We start from the raw sequence: 20,876 nt of genomic DNA on the forward strand, positions 1-20,876 counted from the left end.
AAGAATACTGTCAACAGATGAAATCTTTTATCTTGTGTTTCTAGAGCCATGTGTTTTTGCCGACACATGAAGAATTGTTAATATGTCATATTCTGTAAAGGGAGTTTGGTGTAAGATTTTCCACCAGGAGCAGATGGGAAACAATCTCAAAAGGAATCTAGTTGTAGTCTTGCAAATAGTGACCCAGCAATATCCCCAGTCTTTGCAAAATCTTATAGTGTGTGACTAAGAACTAATCTGGCTTCAGATGTCAGACTTTAGTCTTTCAGAAGTCTTCTGATGTATGGTAGGCATAATATATCCACATATTTGCATATATCCGCATATTACATACACATAATATGTATTCTGGTGCATAGTGTTAATCAAATGAAATCAAGGGTAGCTTGTAATGTATAGACACAACTACAGTGTATTTAATGCTCTGATATTCAGTACTCTTTCCGGGAATTTGGGATGTAGTCGGGACTGTGATGATGTTTTGGTGTTATGTTTCATTATTTCCCACACTTATCATTAACAGACATCTCAAAGCTAACACTCCTGCAGCCATAACTCATTTTTGTTTGCCTTGGATTCCAGAGATTTTTTGTTTCTAAATATCATTTCCATTGCTGTATTTATTTGAAAAAGATTGAATGTGTGCCTTAGTGTCCAAAATCCTGCACGTTCTGCTAGTGGTTGTTTTGCTAGAGCGTGGATTTCTCCTGTGGAGTTCATCAGACTGTTTAGAAAAGGAGACGTGTTGCCAAACAGAGCTGCAGGTTGACGGAGTCTCTGTGGGTTTGCATGTCAGCGGAGGGGCTGTGGGAAAATAGAGATGTGGATCAAGGCAGAAACGTGTCCAGACTGTGAAGAGAGGCCTTGCTGTGCCTTTATTTGGTGTGGGTTTTTTTCTCCGTAGTCAGATCGTGTTTGATCAGGAGGAACTCCTGCTCACCTGAGCGCAGGGCTATTTTTAGACTCATACTCACATGACCCCGCGTCAATACTCAGATGCTGTTCACACACAGTCACTCACATGCGGACTTCCTCTGGATGCTCATACACATACACACACATTGCATGACATTAGCTGCGCAGGCTTCACACCTTTAATGAAGTGCACATCATATCTCTCATGTTGTTTTAATTTCAAGTACATGCAGACCTGCTGGCTAGAAGAAGTGGTGGGATTTGTGAGGGTTTCTTTTTCTTGATTTGCACATTTTATTTACAGATTTTGCTGCCATTTTTGTATCTCATCAGCGTGTTGTAAGTTGCTCTTTGGGTCAGTTATAAGGTTTGCCCGACTGTGGCAGGAGGATCACTTATATGCAGCCATCAGGCTCTCAACACCCCCTCATTGTGGTTTCTGTCTAATTTTGCTTCTTCTTATCGCAGACTAATTTACACGCAGTGTTGATTTTAGCCTGTTCTGTGGCACATAGTGTGATAACTGCACTCCCACACATTTCACACTATTATCCTTTTTGCCTCCCTACTAAATTTGTCATTTTTAGCTCTTATTTTGGTCTTTACTGGTTCATAATGGTCACGCTTTCCTCTAAATTACACTATTTTCCTGTTCAAGAGACGAAAATGGCTGAGTGTTGTTATCCAGTGATGAAGGCTTGTGATATTTTTGGATTTGGAGTATTGTACTGTGTATGACTTTTCTCCCTCTCATTGTTACTGGAGCAGCCCCAGTTGCCGTAGCAGTACCAGTCTCTCGCAACAGGAGTAGATCCTGGGATTGTGTTTTTCTGCCTTTTCAGAAAGAGTTCAAACGTTGACTGGGTAGTCTATGGCCACAAGCTTAACATTTTCATTCGCAAAGGGAATCCTTGGTCTGTGAATTAGTCCGCATTTTTCCATGTATTTGTCTCACTATCACATCTGAAATACCTGCTGTACTCACTGAAACTTGTTCAATCAATTACTCATTATGAGTAAAAGAATATTTATTTACATGTGCACTAAAATAGGAAAAATGTGAATAGTCTTTGGAAATTAGATCAGATCATGATGTGATAGAAAAGTGGAACATGGGTCGAGCTTCATTACCGATACATCTAAAAACAGATATATAAGGACAACATGCTTCCTTATTAGGGTTGTGAAACCATATCGATACACTTAAATATCGTGATTGTAGGTTTTGTGAAACTTTGTTGATTCTCAAAAACACTGCATTGAATTTGAATTATTAGTGTACATGCAAAGATTCGGGGCAGTGGTTAATTTTGTGTATTGTTCAGACCTCGCCTGCTTCAGCTGTAATCTATCTTCAGCCATATGACTTTTCCACTGCAGTCTAACCGATAAATACCGATGCAGCTCCCACTATTCTGATTGCAAAAAGAAAGTAAACTTTTTCACTCAGATTTTATGCATGTGCTGTGTGTTTTATGACAAAAAAGCACATTATATCGCCTTGCTTAAAGTATGTAAATATATCCATCCATCCATCCATTTTGTATCGCTTACCCAGGGTCGGGTCGCGGGTACGTAAATATATTACAATATATTGAATTATAATCCCTGTATCATTATACGCATTGTATTGTCAGATTCTTGCTAATACACAGCCCTGTTTCTGATGCATGCCTGTCCTCTTCAGAGATTCTGATCTGTAATTTTTTATGGAAAATGGCAACCCCTAAACCAAGAGGTGGGGGTCCAGGGTGGATGCATGAGTTCCTATTTCATTTCTTTTCCATACTGCGGAATAAATCCACGTTTTTGTTTTTATCCATGAGATATATTTCGAGTCCTCTAACCACAATGCGTTTCCTCCCCCTCTCTCTCTCTCTCTTTTGTTGTAGTTTTGATGTGGAGAATGGACTGTCAGTGGGGCGCAGCCCCCTGGACCCCCAGGCCAGCCCTGGCTCTGGTCTGGTCTTACAGGCCAACTTTCCTCACAGCCAGCGGCGGGAATCCTTCCTCTACCGCTCCGACTCTGACTTTGACCTTTCACCCAAAGGTCCTTCCAGAAACTCCTCCACTGCCAGTGACCTGTAAGTTCATGTCAATTGTTTCACGAGTCGATTCTGTTAGGAGACACTTGACTTATTCAGGATTATGACAACCTTCATATGCAGCCCCTCAGTCCACTGTCTCTCAATGGTCCCTGCTGCTTTAATGTTGTGTGCTTATTTTGACATGGAGTGATCCATTTCCACTTGAATACACAAAAAGGAGGACATGCTTTCCACAGCTTAATATATACAAGCTCAGCTCTGCAGATTTAAATTCACACAAAGATCCTGTTTCATCGCCTGAAAAAAAACCTATGATGCTCTTATAAAATATAAAAATGATATCCTACTATAAAGTCTTTCAGGCTCAATAATATTGCCCTGTGTGCTGTGCTTTTGATCACATAAAACATATATCAGTAAACTGTATATATTTAGTGTTTATCCTGAATATATACTGTATGTTCATGGATGTAGCATGAGACATCTCAATACACAGACTTTTATCCTAATGCTGGAATACCACAGTAAGGTTACATACATATTTGTAGTCTGTTAAATACCCTGCAACAAAATGAAAGAAAAAGCATCTGCACACTCAAATATTTGCAAAAATCTTAATAATAAGCAAACTCATGGTCAGAGACCTTCTTCAAGGCATGATTAGGTAGCCATTTAACAAAAAAAGACATGTCTATATTTTCCCCTTCTTGTCTGTCTTTTTTGTGCTGAGAGGTTTCCACATTGGAGGATTCAGATGGTGCATTGGTTCAAGGGTTGGCTCCCTTACAAGATGCAACAAACAGTTGCCATCTCGTTTTCATTTTCAAATTTGAAACGAGCCTTTTTGTCATTTTATTTGGATACCTAGAGAGCCCTGTTTGAGGCATGATTTCTCTTTCATGACTTTATATTTTGTTGTTTCAAAGGTATTCTGCTAAAAACTCCTACAAATACTAATGAGAGGGTCAACTTTAAGTGAAGTTTGATGAATTTGTACCCTAGTCTCTCTTCAATAGCTCAAAGGCAGTATTAAAACATGCTGTGCATTACGTGTGTCCAAAAAGTCCACAGACCTACAGCTCAACATTAGAACAGCTTGTTGTTATTCAAATGATGACAAATAATTGAATGTTAAATCTGCTTCACTTGGATTGCTAGAAACTGGCAAACTTTTTGTCCTTTTCCTTTATTTTTTCATTGTTTGTGTTTACAAAATCTCCCTTAAACAGCCCCCCCCCACACAGTTCATAATGTCTTAACACCTTTAAGTGTGTAAAGTAAGCAGTCACAGGTCTCCTCATCACCTCTCGCCTATCTGTTTTTGAAGGGAAGAAAGCTTGAAGCACTGGGAAGTCAACTGGTTATCATCTCGGTGAGAAGAAACATGATAAAACAAAGATAAAAATAAAAACACTGACTCTGTCCCCTGCATTCCCCCTAGATGGCTTATTAGCCCTTTTCCACTTCCTCCTGACGAACATAACCTAATATCACCTGTGATTCTCATTAGACCCCCCCCCAAAACACCCAGTTCTCTTTTGTTTGTTTTTGCATGTGATGCTTAATTACAGACAACCAAGTCTGGGTTTTCATTTACTTGTGAGTATTTATTAGTTTGTACTTATATCACCCACCCCTCCACCTACCCCAATCTGTTCCCTCACCAATTTTACTATACGCAGTGCATGACGTATTTGTTTTTTGACATAGCTACACTATGACAGAATAATGGCAAGAAAGTGATGGATGAGGGTATCTGAGTAAGTAATGATGGTAACTAAGTCTCTGTCTGTCTGCCTGGTTTCACAGACAAGCTTTGTTTTTGGGTAAAATCAAAGCAATACTAGCTACAGATTGGTTTCTTTTAAATTCATTTTAAAGGGACAGTTCATCAGTCTGGATTTTTTGGTGTAAGTTGCAGAGTGTTGGAGTTATTGGCTGAAGAGATGCCTGCTTTCTCTCCAGTATAATGGAACTAGATGTCACTCGGCTTGTGGTGCTCAAAGTAACAAAAAATACAAAACAAAACTCAACAGCAATGTCTGTTTCAGGAAATCATGACCCGGTCACTCAAGATAATCCACAGACCCTATTGTGAGCAGTTTCATGTAGGAACTATTTTCTTACTACCTAAATATACTCAACTTTATCCCTGCAGAGGAGGAAGCGTGCATCTACTCATGTATGAGAAGCTCATGTTCGTGACTGAACTGTAACATTCGCTGGCTCAGTGGTGCTAGGTGAGCTAATAGTAGATGCTTCCTTCTGCACGATGATACGGTTGGCGGATGTAGTTGGGTCGAAAGAAAATAGTCCTGACATGAAACTGGTCACAACAAGGTCTGTGGATTATCTTGAGCAACCAAGTCATGATTTCTGGAAACAGACATTGCTGTTGAGTTTTCAAATGTATTTTTTTGGCACTTTGAGCACCACAAGTCGAGTGCCACCTAGTTCCATTATATTTGAGAGAAGGCAGACATATCTACAGCTGATATCTCCATCACCCGGCAATTCACACCAAAACAATCTAGACTGATAAATAGCACTACAGGTAAGAGGAAAAATCTGTCATTTTTAATGTGGGGGTGAACAGTCCCTTTAACAAAGTTGCTAAAGATTTAGATTATAGTTTGGTCCTGTAGTCAGTGTTTCATGCCTTTTCCTTCTGTGTGTTCTGTTCTGTATTTGCAGACATACAGAAGACATGATTGTTACACCGTTTGCACAGGTGAGTCCTCTGAAACCTTTCCACACAACCTTTTGGAAGCTTTTTTGTGCAATTTGAAAATTTGCCAGTTGGTCAAATAAAAGGAAAATCATGTCCAATCATGTTAGCAAAAGACAGCAGGTCTCTAAAAAAAACAGAATAAACTCCAGATGGTCCGAGACTGGGCTTCACTGCCTCATCGGAACAGCCCCTCAACATTATGTTGGCCCTGTGACGGGATCAGGCATCCTGCCGGCGTTGCCTGGCTCTTGCGTGGGATGTGCGTCACACTTGTGCTCACTTTACACCGTGGAAGAAGCGGTGAATCCAATACTGCTGGATCATGCTGTTTGGCGTTGCATGCTGGCTGATAAGGGCTGCTACATGGTTCAGGCCTGGACACCGGATACTCTGTGGGGTTCCTCTACGTGCTGAGTCAGTGTTTGGCTACAGATGGAGTGACAGACATGACATAGAGGGGTGTCAGTGATGCCATCAAAACATCAGAAAGGGGAATGCCTCTGCATAGCGGATCAGCTTGGAAGATGAAAGCCACAGTATCTAGTTTCAAAGGCTTGTCAGAGATTCACATTAAACAGCATCTAGATGTAGTTAAGATGAATTAAATGAGGGCCTGTGCAAGTATTTATTGCTATGAATGAAGTCACGTCTGTGGTTTCATTATTTCACAAATACGTCACAGTGTGATCTTGTACATTCAGTCTCTTGTGTCTGTCCTACAGGTCCTCGCCAGCCTGAGGACAGTGCGAAGTAACTTTGCCGTCATAACCGGCCAGCAAGATCGCACAGCCAGCAAGTACGTTTTTAGAAAATGTATGAAAATGAATCCTGTAGTGATCTCACGTCACACCTGAGAAATATAATCATGCTGTAGTAACAGTACAACTTATGCTCGCTGACTTTGGATGGTCTCTGTCTACAGGACACGATCCTCAGGCAGCAACCCACCATCCATGTGCAAAACCAGTCTTGCAGGTTGGTACTGGTATTTGAATGGGCTATTTACCATTATCATCCCATTATCAACACTGACCCTGGTTAGAGAGACAGAGAGACGGCAAAGACATTGTCATGATTAAGTTTGTGAATTGTGAAATCTGGGTTAGTGGTAACACGTCACAGTAATGAAAAAGTAAATGAATATGATTCAAATATACATGAAATACAGTGCGTGTCGTGAGTGTTTAGATCATTTATGTTGAGTATCAATACCACAATGTGAGAGTGCTCCTTTAAAATCTTGCATTGAAAAAACAGTAAAAATTTGTGCATAGTATGCGACTTAAAAGGGACAGTGCAGATCTTTTGAAGTGGGGCTCTGTGAGGTACTTACTGGATCACTGGGTATCCATAGTGAGTGTATTACCTACAGTAGATGTCAGTTGGTGCGCCCCCAGTTTGGATAAGCAGTACCGCCATGGAAGCTAAGCAATGTACTGCTGTGTACAGAGGCAGCAGCGGCTCTTAGCCACCAGACTTTTTGATTAACCCCCCCTCCACACACACACAAGAAAAACTCACAGTAATTTCAATTCTCAAAACACAGGAGTTGATGGTCCACTGCCGCTTCAATCAATTAGTTTGTTTTTGATATTGTGTGATTTTGGTGAATTTGGTGAATCCCTTTTAAAAAAAAACACACACACAAAATAACAGAGTTACACCTACTAACCAATAAAGACATAATAATGTTTGAAAGGCTCATTAGAAGTTTTGAAATTTTAATATAAAAAGTAACCAAAACTAAAGATGTAGTGGATCAGAAGTATAAAGTACCATCAAAACAAATACTCAAGTAAAGTAGAAATACCTCAAATTTGTACTAGTAAATGTACGTAGTTGCATGTAAATCTTATGGTGTTCTCGAAAAAGAGAGAGAGTTCTTCCCATAATGCCTTGCTGTGTTTGTGTGATACAGAGGAGCCTCACCAGCAGCTGGCCATTGAGACTCTAGATGAGCTGGACTGGTGTCTGGAACAACTAGAGACACTGAAAACTCGACACTCTGTCAGCGAGATGGCGTCCAACAAGGTACTTCAACATAATACACAAACTCATTACCAACAGCCTCAAAGTGATACACTGTAAACATACTCACCTGTCACAGGGTAAAAGGTGAATACACACTGCCACACTGTTCAGGATGGCATTTGACAGTGCAAGTTTGCAGTGCACTCAATCTCATCTGTACTATGATTCACCCCCCTGAAGGAGTTTATTAGTCATTTTCATCTTGTTGCCATTTTTTAGGTAGTCCAACTCCATTAACACGGTACAGTAGATGACCCTGACCTCACCAAGGTCAAAACCAGTACATTTTAAATATATAGTTCCAATATCTTTATGTTCATGACAATGATATAGTTAAACCTATCATAATCAATGCTGCATTTAACCAAATTTCAGCTTATGAATGTTAAATTATCCACCAATATCAAGCAGTTCTTTCAAAGTGTTCTCTACTGGTGTTCTCTGTCTCAGATGAGCCCTCCAAGGATTACTAAGCCGCAAAATGATCATTTGCGTATCAATTACTCACCCTGTGTTACGCTGGATTTTTGAGGAAAACTGTTTTTCTCACATGCCTCCATGATGAACAAAGAATCCAAAACAGCAAATGTTGATGAATTGGAGTCGCAGGGATCAGCATTTACCAACAGCAAAACTGTATTGGAAAACTCCTGATGTATAATCCAAGTCTCTCTATGCAGTCATATGCTGAGTGCCTCCCCGAACACATGCATTTTTACAAAAACCTCAATAGTTACAACACTCTTTACAAAAACCTCAATAGTTAAAACACTCTTGCATAAAAAGTCTAATGCACAAATGAGTAGCACGTTTGGGCAAGTGCATGCGTTTGAACTCTGCTCAGTGGAATGCACAAACAGAGTTCAAACATATTCGCCTGTAACATTCCTGTTCAGAGGTGTTATAGATATGTGTGGGAAGTACTGGGAATACAACTGTATACTTGGATTATACTGCATGAGTTGTGAGAGTTTGTAAACATGTTGTAATACAGTTCTCCTGTTGTTAAATGCAGCCCCCTTTTACTCCAATTCATCAAGAATTTTCTTGGGACCTCCTTTTTTTTGTTTACTTTATTGCCTCGTCTACTAAATACCCTTCTGGTTTGAACTTGTGTTCAATTCCATTTTTTGTATGCGTTTTCTGTTACTCATTTATGTCCCCTTTGGTTTTTTTTATCATTTGTCTCAGTCATATTTCATATGATCTCTTTTCTGTTTGTGTGTCTGCGTATTACTTTATTGCACAAAAAAAAAGAAAAAAATCTTTGTTCATCTTGGAAACATGCAAGAATGACAAGTTTTCTTCATAAGTTCTAAATAAAGCAACTTAAGTAATTCATATACAAATGTTCATTCTGTCAGTAAAGTAATATTTTAATGGCTAAAATTCAGCAATCAAATGATTCGACTGAATTAGTGTTTCCCTTTTGATATTGAATGCGTCAGCGTTTTTTTATTAGAATGGATAATAAACGCAATACATAGGACATTTTAAAATATTTCACCAGATTTTTCATTAATGGATAATAATCTCCTGCAGCCCAATTCACAGTGGGCTCAAAGTACAACACTAAGCCTGTGGATTGTGTGTCATGTACTGTAAGTGCAGTTAGCCTTCACTGATCCCTAAACAAATCTGAAAGCTCACTCATACAAAGAATCCATCAAGAAAATATGAATAGAATCTCCCGTCCGTCAGCGGGTGGAAGAGGGGCTTATTCTGTGAATGAGCGGGATGGTTTCATGCATGCAAATAGAGACTAGACACATAGACACTCCCTTCCCCCCACTCATGTGCAGAAAAATGTGAATGAGGTAGTGGTAGCTGGAGATGAAACGGCATCCCCCCTCTCATCCACTCTACCTCCGTGTATCCCTCTATTCACACTGGAGCCCGGCACTCATGTGATTCCACAATTAGACCGCCCACACAGCATGCACACGCTCACATAAACACACTTCCTCCCATCGTATACATGTACATTGCCCGCCTTGCCTTCCGTCACATACATTGCCTGTTTATATACATATACCGTTACTCACGCCACACGCCACAAGCCACACGCTCACGCTCACGTGGCGGAGGCTGGAGCTTTGTGGGAGACAAACCCTCACATTGCTGCAGATCAGTCAATGAGCAGCCGCTGTCAGTGGGGAAGAATTATCCACGCTGGCACTTTGGAACAAAGGGAGGCCAGAGTGGACGTTGCTTTTGCATCTTTGATGAATTCATTGAACAGTTTTGTCACAAAAAGATCTCTAATGAGTCCTGAAAGTGTCTTGTAGGGAGACTGAGACTTCTCTGGACCATCAAGACATTTGAGTTCGAATAGCTCAGTTGTGGAAATGCTCGTGAGCCCATTCAGAGTTTTTCCTAGTTGTTAACAGTCTGATTTGGTACTAAATATAAAGGCAAAGAAACTGGCCTCCTGTCACTCAAACTTCTTATTGTCGTATAGTATTTGACATCAGTTTATAAATATGGTTAATCATTAAGCAATGAGTTGGGTTACCCATTTTAACAAGATTAACTCCAATGAACTGTTACATTTCTTGTCCGCAAAATGACATTTGATATAAATTCAGTTTATTATCACACATCACCATATCATTTTTGTTATGTTGTAGCAACCTGCTTTGAGCGAATTTCTGTCCCAAAATATGTAGTTGTCTTGTGTTTCCAATCATATTTTTGATAGTGGTCGATGTAATCTCATCTTTGTGGAACGCAGTGTACAGTTTTTTATTCTTGGCAACATGAATGAAAACCCTCCCCTCCATCCATTCAAAGCTTTTCCTTCATATCTTCTTCAAACTTGGTGCACATGGTGTCTCACACTACCTCCGCCTCCGACACACTCGGCCCTGCCCACTTTGTACATCTCCCCTCCAATGAGGGCACTCGGACTCTCCCATCATCTGCTGCAGCAGGTGCCTGATTGGCTGCTATTCTTAGACATTTTTGGAAGGAGGCGGGGATTAGAGTACCTCGTTCTCGCTGTGTTTACACACATATGGGAACAGGCAGTAACTGAGTGAATGAGGGAGAGTCAGGGGGAGCGAGGGAGTATGGCTTCTCTGCCTTGCATCCTCGCATCCCACAACATTCCCACAGCTATGCTTCCACACTCTCGTTTTTACATGGACCTCTGAACAGTTGGGTTTTTTTTAATTCCGTCTGTTCAGTTTGTAGTGATCAAAGCCTCCACAGCACTAACCAGTGGACTGTCTGCTCGCTTTGGATTTTGCTCAGGCAAGCAGTACAGGAGCACAAAGTGTCCCTGCTGTCTGTCGAACAGGCAGTGCCGGAGGACCACCAGAAAGCTCTGCTCTCTCAGTCAATTTTATTTTTTGCTCCCATGCTTGACTTTACGCTGAAATGCCAGAAGTGAGTTATTTCATCTCGGTGTCGTGGATGTTCATTCAGGTAAGGAGAGGCAAGAGGATGAAATGGGAGGGAGGGTAGAGACTGCTTGGGACTCACATGTTGCTCATTTTGTGAGAAAGTGAACAACTGGTGGTTGAGACGTGACAGTTGACTCTCAGAGACACAAGACACCTTCTGTTAGATTTGTACATTTTTGATTTGATGAACATAATCCACATGCATGCATGTGTTTGGGTGCAGTGCACGCTACTACTCGTAAAATCAGCCATGCATGTTTCTGTGTCCAATCACTGGCTTCTGCACGGTGTGACGTAAGACAAGCACATGTGAAAGCTTCAGAGAGGGAATCTAGGTGTAGCCATTCTGAGTATATTTTAGGATGGTTGATGGTTGTCTTATATTAGTTTCTCTGAGGGATCTCTTGTAACGAGTAAATGTGATGTTTTGTTTAAAAAGAAAACATCTTTTGTCTTTTAAGGACAAGGGAATCAAGAGATGTGAATTGCTTTGTGGCATCTGTACTCTGTACATTCAACTCATTGTGTCTGAAGCAATAATAATATATACCACAGGTGGAGATTTCGGGGGATACAGGGAACATGTCTCCCTCAAAAACATGGCAGTAGAAGAGAACTTTTGTTGAACAAACAATTGAAAGACATTTATACCATGACTTGATGTAGAAGAATTCACCTTGTCCCTTTCTAATTACACCAAATCTGTATGTAAAATGTCTGACAAAAAAACCAAACAGCATTCAACACATCTACATTTCTTTAAAGAGTGTGTTTCTTCTGATATGATTTTGTTGGTTTGCAGGAAGAAAGATAGATGTTTGATCTGTCCTTGCCTGACCGCTTTTTTAGCAAACAGTGTGTATGATCAAACTCATGGATACATGTGTGTGTCTGTTTGTCCTCAGTTCAAGAGGATGTTGAACCGAGAACTCACCCAGCTGTCAGAAACCAGTCGTTCAGGGAACCAGGTGTCTGAGTTCATCGCTAGCACCTTCCTTGGTAAAACACCTTCACTTTGTATAATCCACAAGTTTTACAAAGAAATATGTGTCATATAAGTTATGCTATTGTTAAACGGCAACTATGGCCATTTTCAAAATTCATATTTGTTATTCCATTGGTCTAAGAAAGTCCAAAAATATTGAATAACATGAACAACTCTCTCCCAAATCAAAAACACAATGCTAAATCTTTAATTTGTGATGTCATCAAGTAAAAAAGTCTGGAGCTGTTCCATTTATGATAAAAATATGTTATACATTACCCTCAGAGCATCCAGGTGAATGAGTATATGGGCACATTTTCTGTTTCAGAAGTGAGAACACTACAGTGCAATAAAGCTCATTTGGGTGTAAAAAAAGAAAGAGAGAAAACAAACACTCTTTGGATCCAAAGATTCAGTGGACCATTCATTGTCCATAAAGCAGCTCCAGCCTTCATACTTAATGACGTCACCACTTTAAGACTTAATTCTCTTGTTTCTGGATTTCAGAGTAGCTCATTTTTGCAAAATATTAATTGAAATTTTTCAGGCCATGGAAATAATGGATTGGAATTCTTAAAGGGGTCCTATTATGCTTGACTTTATTTTGTGTCATATATAGTGTTACAATGATGGATGATCATATTTAAAATCACCTAGAGCAAAAACCTCAAGTTTCACACCCTTCTGAATAGTCTGTTTCCAACTGTTTTTTCTACTTTGGCTACAGTATGATGTCATTGTGAGCTGAATTTCTCTGTATAGTCATCTGCTCCAGGCACTTCACTGCAAGTACTTACATTATGTAGCCTACACTGTCACACTGGGCTACATGCTAACAGCAGAGAAACATGTAATCTTGGATGCTGAGGTTAATTTCTCCCCAATTTTGGATCATATTCCTTCTGGAACAGTTGTGTTTAGAAGCCTTTAATGGTGATATTTCATGGTAGAAAGTGTTATTATTACAGTCATTCCCCCGCTGAAATGACAGTGTAGAGATAGAGATACAGAGGACCCAGAAACGCTGACCAATCAGAGCAAACTTTGATTTTTTGGAGGGGAGCGTAAAGAGACTGGAGCTAAAACAGAACGTCTTAGACACAGGGTGTATACAGGTATTCAAGCACAGAAATTATGAGAAGATTGTAGTGTTTTTTTGAATGTTAAGTGTCTAGACATGTTTTGGTAGAAACCTTAAATAGTCTGAACCTATGAGTTTAGGTGGTTTTCCCCTGCAAAGTGTCCTGTTGCTTATTCGATCACTGAGGGACTGCAGTGTTAACATTTTGTCTGTCTTCATCTGACAGAAAAGCAACATGACATGGACATCATGTCTCCACCGACCAAGGAGAAGGACAAGAAGAAGCGGCCCATGTCCCAGATCAGCGGTGTGAAGAAGGCCACGCACAGCCCCAGCCTCGCTCCGTCCACCATCCCTCGCTTTGGGGTCAACGCTAGCCAAGAGGGACCCCTAGCCAAGGTATGAGGACAAGTCTAACACTATTAAAAAACTCTGTTCAAATCAATCTGCATTGTTTTTTAATACGCTCTCCCTTGTAAAATGTGTTGTAATGATATATTTTTGCACTTATTGTCCACCGGCAGGAGTTGGAGGACATAAACAGATGGGGTATTGACATCTTCAAGGTCTCCGAGTATTCTGGGAATCGGCCACTGACGGTCACTATGTACACCATTTTCCAGGTAACGCCTCTTAACGAACTCTCTCAAAAACAATATAGTTCTTGTGTAGCCTTAAACAGTTAGTTCAGTAAATGAATGACAAAAACTGTAAATGAAAGAATGAAACAATGACCAAACAAAGAAATTTCAATAAATGATTAAGCTTTACTTTAAGTGACCCAGTGCCTTGTTGTTGCGTGCTGTAGGAGCGTGATCTGCTGAAGTCCTTTAAGATTCCAGCGGACACTTTCATAACCTTCATGATGACCTTGGAGGATCATTACCATGCCGACGTGGCCTACCACAACAACATCCATGCTGCAGACGTCGTCCAGTCCACACATGTCTTACTGTCCACACCTGCCCTGGAGGTACACACACTAATACATCCAAGAGAAAGAACAAACTTCATCATTATTAAACCAAATCATTAGAATCTGTAAATGTCCAGTTATGTTGAGTACACACACACATATTGACAGTCCTTTGCCTTCTTGTGTTGTTCAAGGCTGTGTTTACTGACCTGGAGATCCTTGCCGCCCTGTTTGCAAGTGCCATCCATGATGTGGATCACCCTGGAGTTTCCAATCAGTTTCTCATCAACACCAGTAAGTTTGCATAGCTCCACAGGGATAATGTGCGTGGGTGCTGGCTGTATTTAACTTGCTGTGTGCACGTGTCTATGTAGAATTGTGTTTCTGCATAAATTTGTTTCCCATTCAAGTGTTTAAAGTGCTGTCTGTAAACTGTTTTTGCTTTTTTTTTCCCTCAGATTCAGAGCTGGCCCTGATGTACAACGACTCGTCGGTCCTGGAGAATCACCACCTAGCTGTTGGCTTTAAGCTTCTGCAGGAAGATAACTGTGACATCTTTCAGAACCTCAGCAAAAAGCAAAGACAGTCACTGCGAAAAATGGTCATTGATATGGTAAGACACCATGGTGGAAGCCTTAATATTGCAGACATAGTACTGTTTCTATCTCAGTTCAGGGACTGCTTGAAATCTAACACTGAGTTTTATTCAAATATTTTTAAAATTGCTTCATCTACAGGTGCTGGCCACAGATATGTCTAAACACATGAACCTACTGGCGGACCTGAAAACAATGGTGGAGACCAAAAAAGTCACAAGTCTGGGAGTCCTGCTGCTGGACAACTACTCAGACCGCATACAAGTGAGAAGCACTTGCCAGTTATTCACAGTTTGTGCTGCATTAAAGGGACAAATCAAAAACACATATTATTCCTCTTACCTGTAGTGCTACTTGTGAATCTAGACTGTTTGGTATGAGTTGCAGAGTGTCGGAGATAATGGCTGTAGAGATGTCAGTCTTCTCTTTTCCTTTAAAAAGTATTTCATATTATTAGTAAATTATATTATAAAGTGTAATGTTGCAGGTGTTGCTTGTTAGAAATTTTGCAGTTCCCCTTAGGACTACGAGGCATTTTAGCATCTTTCAGCTTATTGTTTTAGTTTACTAATTTAGTTTCCCACTCTAATCAACCATGTGTCCAGCTGGAAGGTCTTTTTTGTGTAAAAACTCTAAAAAAAAAGTATCGACTAGCTGGTGAACATTGATGCTAAACAGCCAAATGGTTCCATTGGGAGTTGGTTAAAACCAAAACAGACGTAAACGAACAAAATATTAGGTTTATTTTTATTATTTCACCAGAAATAAGACTACAACCACCACTTTATAAGGCGTGACGCAACTGACCAAAAATCGATTCATGCTATTTCAAGTTAAACCTTTTTGATGGAATATTTACAAACTGTTTTTTGTCATGGCAGGTCCTTCAGAACATGGTGCACTGTGCAGACCTGAGCAACCCAACAAAGCCTCTTGAGCTGTACCGGCAGTGGACAGACCGCATCATGGTGGAGTTTTTCACCCAGGGGGACAGGGAGAGAGACAAGGGCATGGAGATCAGCCCCATGTGTGACAAACACAACGCCTCAATAGAGAAGAACCAGGTACAGAACAGAAGCTGCAGCACTTCATTCATAAAATCAACTCTACATCATTTTTTAAACTGAAATGTGCGAAGAGTGGAGAAAAAAGGGGCTGGAAAATCCTGTCAAGTTTTGGAAAAGTCATGGAATTTTGTTGTCTGCAAGGAAATTAATTGTTACCATAATCCTCTGGAGATAACCTTCCATGTAATGTAACGAACCAACGGCCAATTTATTTTTCTCTAAGTTAGCTGACACAACGTAGCTCTAATATGTAATAACAGCTTAGGGCTTCACAATATGAAGTTTCAGTGTTGACATTGCAGTATGTGTCGGTCGCATCGGAGGATGTGTGATGTCAAGTGAGGCAGATTAACTCAAAATATTTGCTACTTGATACAACTGGAAAACTCGCGCAGTTCTTATTTTCCATGACTTATACCCGCCACGCCTGCCCCTTTACGACAGGTTACGTGTATATATGACGTAGTGTGACGGCATTTGTTATGGGAAGCAAAAACTCTCCTGCGTGTGTGTTTGTGTGTCAAAAAGATCTGTTACCAGGCCGGCAAGTGCAACAGACACAGTACCGTGCATGCTTTTCCGAAATGTATGTAATGTAATGTAAATATTTACCCATAAAAATGTGTGGGAACCCTGTATAGATATTTAACAAATTCTGCCTCTTTAATACAGGTGGGTTTCATTGACTACATTGTCCATCCTCTGTGGGAAACGTGGGCCGACCTTGTCCACCCAGATGCTCAGGAGATCCTGGACACGCTGGAGGACAACAGAGAGTGGTACCAGAGTATGATCCCCCACAGCCCCTCACCACACCCAGAGGACAAGGAGGAGGGCGCCCTCGCCGGAGAGGCCTCAGCACTCAGCGGGGGCTGCAGCTCCATTTCAGCCGACAAGTTCCAGTTTGAGCTGACTTTGGAAGAAGAAGGAGAGTCTGATACAGAGAGTCAACCTGAGGAAGAGGAAGGCTTCAGCGGCAGTCGGCGGTCAGAACTCACCAGAACTGACTCTGCTGCTCACATGCTCACCAAAAAGCTCACTACTGAGTCAGGCAGGACGTTTTCTTTAGACTCTGATAAAGATATGGCGGAAGACAGAGAGACGGAGCAGGAAGGCGTCTCTGGGGTGCCACGCTTCAGACTTGGAATATAGCACCAGTCAAAAGTTGTATTACTTTTGGCCTTTTTTTGTTTATTTTTCTTGATTTCGGTGCCTCATCCTCTCCCACTCCAACCAAACACCACCTCTGGTTTCCGCGGACAGGGTGACAGCAGGCCTCTGGGGTGGGGAGCGCGGGAGTGCTGGTGGGTGTCGGGGTATGTTCAGAAAGTCTGCAGTTTTACACAGCAGTCACTTGCACTGGAGAAAAACAGACACTGTTCTAATAGAGGACAAGAAACCAAGTTTCTGAGCGGTCCTTTGTGTTCTTTGTCTTTCAGTAAGACATACTGTGGATGAAGTTCTGCAGAGACAATGAGAAGTTAGAAAATAAACTTCCCTTTTACCAGCCAACCCAAGGTCTACTACAACAAACTGTCTTCCTCTTTTGTGAAGAAAGTGAGGAAGTGACGAATGAGCGTGAAAACACGACGTCTTTTAAGACATATTGCCAAACTTGCGATTTACAGGGACAATGCTGTTTTGCCTGCCTTTTTAGTTTTTTCTGTTGTCTTTCATTTAGGTCCATATGCAGTGAATGAAGATACAGTAAATAGCAGACTTAAGAGCAGTGAAAGCAAAGTTATGGCAGAAAGGAGCTATGCATGATATTATGCAGAAAACATTCAATGTAGCAGACAGTTTGAGTGACTATCATTATTATTGTAGCACTCCTTTCAGCTGGAGTTGCACAGCCCGTTTAACTGTGTTCAGCAAGCAGTAGTTTTGGAAGAATATGATTATAATGAAGTGGCTGGCAGTATATATTATTTTGAGTTTTTAGGCTTACTATTTCCATTTTTATAATGTTGAACTATGATATTGTCAGCGACGAAACTGAGCCAGGGTCAGTGGAGTGTTATACAGAGAGGGAGATGCATCCAAAGTAATGTGGGATGTGCACGTGGTGCCTCCCAGTGTTGACAAGTGGAACTGAAGTTCTGGCATTTGAGACAAAAGATTTGCAAGGTTTTGCATAGGCCTGTATGAAAAATACATTCAAAACATATTTAACTGTAGGACTGCCCAAAATATCAGTTATATTTCTGTTTTGTTGCTCTCTGTTTGTTTTTTTTTTTTCATCTTAAAGTCACTAATTCTTGCATTCTTAATATTTGGCACCCATTTTATCAGTTTGCCTTCAAGTTTAGCACTTTATAGTTTAGTTCCTGGCGAGTCCTCATTGTAGTTTTTAAGGGCTTGTGCCAAAACATAAACACATTGACTGCAAAACAGTTTGTCAATGATTGTCAAGCAACCAGCACAACATCATGCAAAACTAAACTCTGCAGCAGAGCCACAGATGCATTTTAGCATCCATTTAAATCCTGTCACACACAGCATCTACCAACTGGTTTTGGTAACATACACTTGCATAATTTACTAGACTGATAAGGACAATGTGTTCAAAGCATAGGGGTTACAAAGAAGGACACTAGCATCATTGTAACAGTAAAAAGAAAAAGAAAAAAAAATCCAGGAGACAGTTTCATGTGCCAGAATTTTTTTTCATCTTTTTTTCTCTCATTAATCAATACTTTGCTCTTCACAGGGACATAGTCAATGACAAAACAAGTGCCAAGCAAGCATGACACAACCCGTACTGTAATTTCCATTTTGCCACTGGCTACTTTCCATCAGTGACTGATAAAGTTGGTTGATTGTAGCACCCTGTGTGCCAATCTGACCCGAGTGTCTCTGCTCCTTTTTTTATCTAACTCCTGTTTAAACAGTAACTGAAACTGATATTGTCTTAAAACAGTGATGTTGTGTTTTTTTGTGCGTGAGTGAATGAGTGGGTTTTGATGTATTTGCTAAGAAAAAAACCAAAGCACTTTGTATGGTACTTTTACAGTTCTGCACTTCCAGTACAGTTGAACATGTATAACGTGACTGTTTCACTGTTTTTCTGTTGGCAAACGGCCTGGTGGTTTAGTTGAATTGCTCTTAAAGGTCGGCTGTTGGAGGGACTGAAGTTATTTTTTTTGTTCTTTTTATAATTGACTGTACAAAAAAAAAGTGTTTTATTGAAATGCATGACATCGGATGCAGGATTTTAAGATTATATAGAGAACTTACAAAACTTAGCCTGTGGAGAAGCCTGTTTTATTTTATTTCCATGAAACAGAGTAAATCATGTTTGAATGTGTGAACGAAAAGGTTTTTTTTTTTGTGACGCCTTATTTTCAAACTTGGGATTTTATTTTCTGGTCATAGATGTGTCCACTGACATGCTGGAGTAAAACATGTGCAATCCTTTCTGTAGCCATAAACAGCACGAAACAGACCAACACTCAAGGATGCCTTCAACACTAAAGACATTTAACAACAGCTCAACCAGCACAACATGCTAAGATTCAGTCTGTCTCTCTGCGTTTCACTAATTTGTTTGATTTTGTACATTTTCCTCACAGTGCTTCATGTACAGTTTATTTATTATTTCTATATTATCTGTCAGAAACGATGGAACAGTAGACTTTTTTTTAGTCTGAGGTTTAGTACTTATGAGTAGCTTGGTGTGTGAGAAAGTCACACAGGACAGATTTCAACTATTACTCAGCTTTTTCCCCCCTTTTTTTCATTTATTTTTGTCTGCAAATAACATTATACATAAGCAAAAATACTCTCTTTCATGTTTTTCTTGGTATAAAAATAGTTTAGTGACAGATTTCCGTCTAAAACATCTCTCATCTCCTGTCTTGCTCTGTTTCCACAGATCCAGTCAGATCACATATTCATGAAGGGTCTTACAGTAAGTGTCCTGATCTGAGACTTCTTTGATTCATAGGGAAGATTATATAGTCACATAGCCTCAAGTCATCCTCGATCAGTGTTTCTGTTCTTAGAGATTTTATGAATATGGGTCATAGACTAAGACTCTGCAGCTTTGACAATCCAAACTCTGCTGTTTAACTGCGGGTGTGTTTGCCCTCTCTCCAACTAGAACTGTATGCCTTGCCAATAAAGAAAAAACTCTTCACTCTTTGATGTCTTGTTCTCTGATTTTATTCTTAGATAAGACTTTATTAATCCCTTACCGAGGCAATTCACACTTTCCAGCAGCTCAAGAGTCAGAAGCAAAAGATTGTAAGACTGTCATAGCTTTATACCGAGATCCTGGTTTCTATAAAGACCAAATATCCGGGTTGAATGTTGAATGTATAAAATATGCAAAATCTACAGCCATAAAAACATACAGACATAAATATACACTATATGGTGTTTATGATAATGTCGGTGTGAAATAAGCAGCTGCAATACAGTTTTCATTAAATTTAAGGCTTCTTAAGAGGAGATGAAAATGTAATACTGTATGTTCGGTAGTAGCGAAAAGTAACTAAGAACATTCAATCATGTATTGCACTTAAGTATGCTTTCACTGTACTTAAACAGTAAAATAATAATGATACATTTATTTATATAACAATTTTCAGGTTTCAGAATCAAGCAAATAAGTTAAGCAAAAGTAAATAATAATAATAAATAAGGTAACCATTAAAACAGAATATCATAGATCATACCATAATAACATAATAGTAAAATAGTATTAAGGTTAAACAGGGTATTACAGTCAGATATTAATGAGGTGGTGGGGCCTTTTGCATGTTCCCAGGGGCCTTAATCTCGTGAGTTGTAATGATTATAATCCAATAAATATTTTTTGTGGTAATTTATTTCTATCCTCATTAACAGTTTTCCAAGAGTAATACACTTAATAAAGAATTAACAACATCAAGGCATTAAATGAAAAGGAAAAACCAAATGACAATAAAACATATAGACTGAATAGGTGTAGGCTGAAACTAAAGCTTATTATACCTACCCTTTTTACTTGATTCTCATGAGTAAATCATTTACTAAGTTATGTAAAAAAACAGAAATATAGAAAAGAAAAACAATAACAAAATTCTAAAACATTTAAAATAAAATGGTAATCATAA

The 20,876-nt window shown here is 39.8% G+C and overlaps 1 protein-coding gene across 7 annotated transcripts in view; it reads left to right on the top strand.

Moving 5' to 3' along the window:
- pde4ca (phosphodiesterase 4C, cAMP-specific a) overlaps positions 1-19,920 on the top strand; it is a 66,969-nt gene extending 47,049 nt beyond the window's left edge. For 5 of the 7 annotated variants that reach the window (XM_042497488.2, XM_088085286.1, XM_042497493.2 and 2 more), the window contains 15 exons: positions 2,808-2,999; positions 4,291-4,335; positions 5,658-5,694; positions 6,417-6,490; positions 6,617-6,669; positions 7,613-7,725; positions 12,038-12,131; positions 13,425-13,597; positions 13,723-13,821; positions 14,007-14,171; positions 14,309-14,408; positions 14,573-14,727; positions 14,852-14,974; positions 15,592-15,774; positions 16,450-19,920. In XM_042497488.2, the coding sequence (XP_042353422.2) occupies positions 2,808-2,999; positions 4,291-4,335; positions 5,658-5,694; positions 6,417-6,490; positions 6,617-6,669; positions 7,613-7,725; positions 12,038-12,131; positions 13,425-13,597; positions 13,723-13,821; positions 14,007-14,171; positions 14,309-14,408; positions 14,573-14,727; positions 14,852-14,974; positions 15,592-15,774; positions 16,450-16,929 (2,086 nt within the window). In that variant the 3' untranslated portion in view covers positions 16,930-19,920. The remainder of the gene's footprint in view (positions 1-2,807; positions 3,000-4,290; positions 4,336-5,657; positions 5,695-6,416; positions 6,491-6,616; positions 6,670-7,612; positions 7,726-12,037; positions 12,132-13,424; positions 13,598-13,722; positions 13,822-14,006; positions 14,172-14,308; positions 14,409-14,572; positions 14,728-14,851; positions 14,975-15,591; positions 15,775-16,449) is intronic. The other 2 variants (XM_042497489.2, XM_088085287.1) reach the window with 1 other exon arrangement.
- The last annotated feature ends 956 nt before the right edge of the window (positions 19,921-20,876 follow it).

The sequence above is a fragment of the Plectropomus leopardus genome, chromosome 12, assembly GCF_026936395.1.
Source record: "Plectropomus leopardus strain MGB_pleo_1.0 chromosome 12, ASM2693639v1, whole genome shotgun sequence".
Taxonomy (NCBI): Eukaryota; Metazoa; Chordata; class Actinopteri; order Perciformes; family Serranidae; genus Plectropomus; species Plectropomus leopardus.